Source organism: Gymnodraco acuticeps, unplaced genomic scaffold (genome assembly GCF_902827175.1).
Source record: "Gymnodraco acuticeps unplaced genomic scaffold, fGymAcu1.1, whole genome shotgun sequence".
Lineage (NCBI taxonomy): Eukaryota > Metazoa > Chordata > Actinopteri > Perciformes > Bathydraconidae > Gymnodraco > Gymnodraco acuticeps.
Genome location: NW_022990889.1, coordinates 198,985 through 205,974, shown reverse-complemented (window position 1 = coordinate 205,974; position 6,990 = coordinate 198,985). Strand labels below are relative to the sequence as shown.

Genomic DNA, 6,990 nt, shown 5'->3' with positions numbered 1-6,990 from the left:
GAAGGTCTTTCTGTGTGTGTGTAGCCGGTTAGCATCATGGCGAACGTTGTGGATACTAAGCTATACGACATCCTCGGAGTTTCAACATCTGCCTCTGAAAATGAACTAAAAAAGGTACGTACGTTACCAATTCAAACGAAAAGCAAATACTTTGATCAAAACCGTGTGGATAAAAGGGAGCTTGCCATTGAAATGTGGCCTGTAAACAAGCTAATCAACGTGAGCTAGCTAATGATTTTAGCCGCAGCTAGCGGGTTTGCTAGTCTAGCAAGTAAGCTAAGCTAGCTAGATAAGGATTCTGTACTCCATGGCACGGCATTTTTTGAAGACCATTAAAGCTACTTATTGGTGGTTTTGAAAGGTCAGCAATGTTTGGGATGTTCGTAGTGTTAAATGGCTGTAGTTAGCCTGCCCGAAAAACAGGAATACACTGGTCACCACGAGTGTGATAGCCTACCGGCTATTGACGTCAGATGATACATTCCAGCAAATAGCCTTAACCAAGTCGCGCTGAAATTCAATTAAGTAACGTCTAAACAACTCGTCTGAAATAAATAAGTAGAGAATAAACCGTTTGGTGTAACATTTATTGACGCTAAACTTGGCTTGAGTAAACGTTTATCGATACACATGCGTGTTGGTTACCACGGATGTGGTATCTAGATAACGTTAATGTCACTCGACGTAAGCTAACGTTAACGATATACGTCTCTGTTTACCGCAAAGTCCATTCAAAATCAGTCAACCAGGGGTTGTTTATACTCATTAAACGTTAGGCCCTTGCTAACATGACTTGAGACATTTATCCAGATGTTTATTTCTCGTATATTCTTTGACATAAGTAAACCACATGAACTAACCTAATGTTAATGTACGTGAAGACAAACGCCCATCCATGTGTTTTTGTCTTCCAAATAAATCAGCATTCAAGGTGGTTGCTACAACCGACAGTGTGATTTACTTTCAAAACGTTTTTTTGTCAACATGAAGTGCTTTCAGATTTATGTCAGTGAATTCTCGATTTGCCAGAAGACCATGATAGTTGTGTCTTGTCAGTTAACACAAAAGAAGGGTTTCGGATGTCGTTTTGTTGTCTTGCGCTCAAGTATTTTGAAGTATAGTATAAGTGTCGAAGATGTCAAAGGCGGCGATGCTCTTCCCAGTGTCCTGATGTTTTTGACAGCAGGCCCGCAAGTCAAGCCCTTGGCTAGCGAAGGATATTTAATAGGCCTACATTTAGTGATTTGCTAGCAGAGCTAGTTGGCACATAGATCAGCGAGTAAACACAGATTGGTTCACTTTGATGTTTGGTTTATTACAGGCCTACCGCAAATTGGCCAAAGAGTACCACCCTGACAAGAACCCCGACGCTGGAGACAAGGTAAGATGCACCAAAGCATTTCATGTTAACAGTAGCACCATCATAGTTAGCACCAGCAGCTCCATTATTCAACAATTGGGACCTTAGTTTATTATGATCACACAGCCTACCTCTTTGAGTATTAAGACAAGGTACAGATCAAAGTACAGCATATGAAACGGTATTTCCCTAGTGAGTGCACATCCATGTTTGATTTGTACTTCTCGATGACTTTATTTGACACATTCTGCAAGAACATGACACAAGAGACTACACTGTATTTTTTGTTTTCTTTTTACTCTGTCACAGAGGCTCATCAAAAACAAAACGTGGGCCTTTTGCTGTGATCTACTGATTTGTTTGTCTCCTGTCAAGCTTTCTGATTGCTTCTTTGGTTTTGTTTTCCAGTTTAAAGAGATCAGTTTTGCATACGAGGTTCTGACAACCCCAGAAAAAAAGGAGCTTTATGATCGCTATGGAGAACAGGGGCTACGGGAAGGAGGTGGCGGAGGGGCTGGGATGGACGATATCTTCTCCCATATTTTTGGCGGAGGACTGTTCGGGTTCATGGGGGGACAGGGCAGAGGACGCAATGGAGGCAGGAGGAGAGGGGATGACATGGTACACCCTCTGAAGTAAGTGTGTTAGATACAAACAGTTTGGGTACTTACAATGGGTGTTTCTAATTGTGTTGTTGAACTCATCTTATCCATTTTTGTCACTCAGAGTTTCTCTTGAAGACCTCTACAATGGCAAAACCACCAAACTGCAGCTCAGTAAGAATGTTCTGTGTGGTGCCTGCAATGGGTGAGTTGCTTTGAAATGCTTCAATTTAATCATCACATGATTGGAAACTAGTTTTAATCGCAGCAATTATAGACATTCCTGTTAACAATGCCGCTGTTTCCCTTTTTAGTCAGGGGGGTAAGGCAGGAGCAGTGCAGAAGTGTGTGGCATGCAGAGGACGAGGTATGAGAATCATGATAAGACAGCTGGCCCCTGGGATGGTCCAACAGATGCAGTCCGTCTGCACAGACTGCAATGGAGAGGGTACTTATATCTGTTAACACTCACACACGTGCTATACTTTAAATATATACAGATATTTTACCGAAATGAGCACAACGTCCCTCTGAAATCGTCTCATCTCTGTATGTGTGCAGGTGAGGTGATAAATGAGAAGGACCGATGCAGAAAGTGTGAGGGTCATAAGGTGAGTAAGGAGACCAAGCTCCTGGAGGTGCATGTGGACAAAGGCATGAGGCACGGACAGAAGATCACATTCACTGGGGAAGCTGACCAAGCACCAAACATCGAACCAGGAGATATAGTCCTGGTGCTGCAGGAGAAAGAACATGAGGTAAAAAAAAAAAAAAACTGTTGGTTTCAAATAATACATTTATTTATTGTCCTAGATAAGTAAACATTGTTTACAGGATGTTTTTACACTTATTCGATGTAGATGTTAAAATGAAACTACAACAAACCTTTCAATTAAATCTAAATCAGGAATTCCGCCGCGATGCCAACGACCTTCACATTGTCCAGCGCATCGGCCTGGTTGAGGCTCTGTGTGGCTTCCAGATGACCGTCGCACACCTTGATGGACGTCAGTTGCTTGTCAAATATCCACCTGGCAAGGTCATTGAGCCAGGTAAACATGTCTTCATACCACAATAATTGATTTGATCTCTTTTATTAAATCCATGCTCTGTTTTTTTTTTAAAAAGCTAGATTTACACTCTATTAGCCGTTTTTGCAACTAATAAGTCATTTTTATTAATCTCTCACTAACTTTTGATATGATGCCAAACACCTAAAGTGGTGTACATGTATAAAGCATAGTTCTTAATTGCCTGACAATTCTGTTAGCACATGTCACAATGTACATGGTTTGAACATTAAAAAGTCAAAGGTTCTTATTGCTCCTTCCTGCCTTTTATACACTTTTTGTTGATGTGTTTTTGTGGCAGGCTCTGTTCGAATGGTGAAGGGCGAGGGAATGCCTCAGTACAGAAACCCATTTGAAAAGGGAGACCTTTACGTCAAGTTTGATGTCCAATTCCCTGAAAACAACTGGATTAGCCCCGAAAAACTGAATGTGAGTGACTCTCATTAAACATCCTGATTTGCACAATCTTAACTTTATTATTCTTGAGTGATTGTGATGTCATAATGCATTTTGTATTAAACTCGATTGTAATTCTTCAGGAACTCGAGTGCTTGCTGCCTGCTCGCACTGAGAACCCTGTTATTTCAGCAGATGCAGAGGAAGTTGACCTGACAGAATTTGACAAGAGTCAAGGGTCAGGAAGTGGAGCCAGGAGAGAGGCCTACAATGATAGTTCTGATGAGGAAGGGGTTCATCATGGCCCAGGGGTACAGTGTGCACACCAATAGAAAGACTCATAAATACAGATGTGCGCATACATACATGAACGTCCCCCCAGTCCCATTGCTAACATCGTCCAAGACATGACACGCATACATGCAGGTTTCTCTCAGATGTACACAAATACATTTACATGTATATCCACCCTCATCAGTTCCATGGTGCCCATAAAGTCAGTGATTTGCTGGACACGTGATGACCATTTTTGTGTTTATGGACAGTAGTGCTCGTCATAGCATCCAGCAAACAGGTTCATTGAATGAACTTGACTTGGACCACCCTGTTTTCATCCTAGGCTTTACCTTTCACTGTGGGAAACACCAGTCTAGTGTATAAAATGCAAATATTGTTGACTATCTTGTATATGGTGTAGTTTAGTCTATCACACACAAGCGCATGCTGCTTTCTTGCTGAAGATCTTGCACTTGTATATCCGGGGTCCAGACAGGACACTACAGAGAAATCTTGACACCGCACCTGTTCAAATATCAGTGTGTGACTGCTATCAAAGTGCCCTGCTACCATGAGAGCTGACCTGAATACAGCCCTACAAGTTTGTCCTCTGCACAGCCTAGACGCTCATCCTCTAAGGTGACCCGTCATGTTTTGAAATGGGACGGTTTCTGTTAAGTCCCCTGGCTGTCACATTGCTAAAAATATTAAAGTCTATAGTAAAGCTGTCAGCTATGTTTTCTTAGTTTGGAAATCAAACATGCTTTCTTGTTTTTGTTTGAAAGTTAGTGTGTCTGAGACCACTGTGTGTGTGTGGTGTGTGTGTGTGTGTGTGTGTGTGTGTGGTGTGTGTGTGTGTGTGTGTGTGTGTGTGTGTGTGGTGTGTGTGTGTGTGTGTGTGGTGTGTGTGTTGTGTGTGTGTGGTGTGGTGTGTGTGTGGTGTGTGTGTGTGTGTGTGTGTGTAGTGTGGTGTGTGTGTGTGTGTGTGTGTGTGTGTGTGTGTGTGTGTGTGTGTGTGTGTGTGTGTGTGTGTGTGTGTGTGTGTGTGTGTGTGTGTGTGTGTGTGTGTGTGTGTGTGTGTGTGTGTGTGTGTGTGTGTGTGTGTGTGTGTAATGTTCTGGCATATTAGAGCGATAGGTAGTACTGCTTAGTGTTGGACTGCAGTGTGAGTGGACACTATATAGGGTCAATTTTAAGAGGTAAAAAAGCCGAATGTTTATTTGCTATCCATGTAGACATTTCCCTCTGCTCACCAGGGTTGAGAGACCTCCCTCTCTTGCAGGAAAACCACTGGGCCCGCACCAAACCTATGTAATATACATATCTCCCCATCGTAGTGTTGTTAGCCAAACTTACATCCTTTGACATGTTAAAATATTCCTGTCCCCATATACCTGTAAATAGCAATAGCCCGAGTCCAGAGGTGCATTCAAAGTCTACAGCTGTGTCTGTTGTTTGGTCACATTATTTCTTACACAAGCGAGTAATGGCCAACAGTGCCAATATAAATGGTATGTTCACATATAAAAGAGTTGATGGAACCTCTGTAGACTGTAAACATGCACCTGTGGGACTCATTGTGTATGCAACTAAAGGGGGGGGTCATTGATAAATGACATTACTGTTGATGCTTATGTTTGTCGAGATGATAATTAACTGTATAATAAACAACTCACTTCAAATTTGACATCTGTCTTATTTCATATGAACACAACACATCTCTCACTTTGTGTTAATACCGGAATGCAACAAAGTCTGAATTATACTTGCACACATCAGAATAGTATCTGATCATTAATCTGGGCACACTCCTTGTTCAATTAGAAGTGAATTCAAGAATCTGTAGTTCCTCAGTCTGCTCCATCATTTGGTTGTCTGCTGTGGAGAGCTACTGGACCCAGAAGTTCCTTAAATCCTGCAGTGTTCCTAGAGGATACAGACAGGAGGTGCTGGTAAACATATTGCTACAGTGTTTTGTTTAAACTTAGTCACCCGGGTACAAAATATCATTGTTATACTATATTCACCCAGGTGTGAATCGCATCTGTCGCTTACCTGGCTCGTTTGGACTGCATGACGTAGGAGCGCTCTCTTCTCAGCTGCTCCAGTCGCTCTTTGACAACCGTCTTTTGCTGATTCTTATCCTCCTAAAACGCAATACAAATACTGATAATAAATAAATGGGATACAACTATTCAGATTATCTCAATATACAGCATTTTACCTGTGGGAGATCTTGTGTGAGGTGCCTTAGCCTGTCAGTGTGTTTCAAGCCAAGCAGGTCTTCCTCTGCCTTTCTGTTCTGGATGATGGACAGATGCTCCTGAACCTAAAAGACAAACTGTGTCACCTTTGTCTCACAACAAAACATCTGAATACTCTTTCAGTGCCCCCTTTCCACCTCTCCTTATTGGGTAAAGTTGTGCTAAAATCCCTCCTCAGCTTTCTCTCACCCTCAGTAGTTGTCTCTCTTTATCTCTCTGCTGCCTCTGTTCCACCTTTCGTTGCATGTCCACCAGGTTGCGCATTGTCCTTTCTCTCTCCATCGCAGACACAGGCTCTCTTGCTCGCTCTCTCTCCATCAGTGTGGATTCCCTCATTGCCTCTCTTCCTGCAGGGCTACAGTCAACCTTTACAACAGGAAACAGCAGATGTATGGCACTAAAATAAGTCCATTATGTAAACACTGGTTTAGCAAGTCTGCCCAAAGATGAAACAGAAGACTTACTGTGACTTGTGAGTTGTATTCGTGGTAATCAACATGAGCTGGTTCAGGCCCTCTCAGGTCCCACAGCTCATTGGCACACACTTCCACCTCGAGCATTTCTCTGTCCACATTTGGGGTCTCTTTATTTCCCAGTTCAGAGCAGTAGTCACTAGCATGCCGCTCAACCTCAGGAGGTTCAAAGATGTTTAAAGCCTGCAGGGTCTCTGCTCCCAAAGCTTTTGTTTGCAGGTCACATTCAAAATCTCCTTTCTCTGGTCGATACGTTGTTGCTCTTTCCTCGAAGGTCAACTAATGAGAATTTTAGAAGGGAATACAATCAGATGCATGTCATACAATGTTTTATGATCTGCTCTACACTTAGAGAGTACCTGTTCTACTGTGCTGCCCTGCTGGTCTGCAGACTGTGCGTGAGGATGATCTGTGGATTCAGAGTGGAGCTGAGTGGGTTTCTTCTCTTCTCTGTCACTCTCTGCAGAAGTCTCCTCACCCTGTGTGTGTTCAGCTGTGCTGCTTGTGTCACTTGACTGTACTTCCTGTCTCTGTGCTGCTCCTGCTGCC

The 6,990-nt window shown here is 42.8% G+C and overlaps 2 protein-coding genes across 3 annotated transcripts; one reads left to right on the top strand and one right to left on the bottom strand.

The window, feature by feature from the left end:
- Window positions 1–36: 36 nt before the first annotated feature.
- dnaja2b (DnaJ heat shock protein family (Hsp40) member A2b) lies at window positions 37–4,433 on the top strand. Its single transcript, XM_034233697.1, has 9 exons — window positions 37–114; window positions 1,322–1,381; window positions 1,769–1,995; window positions 2,087–2,167; window positions 2,277–2,410; window positions 2,524–2,720; window positions 2,870–3,014; window positions 3,334–3,461; window positions 3,572–4,433. Exons 1-9 carry the CDS (start codon window positions 37–39, stop codon window positions 3,758–3,760), a joined length of 1,239 nt encoding a protein of 412 aa, XP_034089588.1. The 3' UTR covers window positions 3,761–4,433.
- A 998-nt stretch (window positions 4,434–5,431) lies between these two features.
- On the bottom strand, window positions 5,432–6,822 carry LOC117557708 (RNA-binding protein 25-like). Of its 2 annotated transcripts, none has more exons than XM_034233663.1 (5): window positions 6,433–6,822; window positions 6,158–6,334; window positions 5,929–6,033; window positions 5,760–5,851; window positions 5,432–5,630 (listed from the first exon to the last, which is right to left on the bottom strand). In XM_034233663.1, exons 1-5 carry the CDS (start codon window positions 6,526–6,528, stop codon window positions 5,555–5,557), a joined length of 546 nt encoding a protein of 181 aa, XP_034089554.1. In that variant the 5' UTR covers window positions 6,529–6,822; the 3' UTR covers window positions 5,432–5,554. The 2 variants fall into 2 exon arrangements, with proteins under 2 accessions (XP_034089554.1, XP_034089555.1); XM_034233664.1 differs by having other exon boundaries at window positions 6,158–6,323; window positions 6,433–6,539.
- Window positions 6,823–6,990: the final 168 nt, after the last annotated feature.

Coding starts and splice junctions, on each gene's coding strand:
- dnaja2b (XM_034233697.1), top strand. CDS start 37: ATGGCGAACGTTGTGGATACTAAGCTATACGACATCCTCGGAGTTTCA. Junction 115..1,321: donor CTGAAAATGAACTAAAAAAG/GTACGTACGTTA, acceptor GGTTTATTACAG/GCCTACCGCAAATTGGCCAA. Junction 3,015..3,333: donor TGGCAAGGTCATTGAGCCAG/GTAAACATGTCT, acceptor TTTTTGTGGCAG/GCTCTGTTCGAATGGTGAAG.
- LOC117557708 (XM_034233663.1), bottom strand. CDS start 6,528: ATGCTCGAGGTGGAAGTGTGTGCCAATGAGCTGTGGGACCTGAGAGGG. Junction 6,034..6,157: donor AAGAGAGACAACTACTGAGG/GTGAGAGAAAGC, acceptor TTTGTCTTTTAG/GTTCAGGAGCATCTGTCCAT. Junction 5,852..5,928: donor TCACACAAGATCTCCCACAG/GTAAAATGCTGT, acceptor ATTGCGTTTTAG/GAGGATAAGAATCAGCAAAA.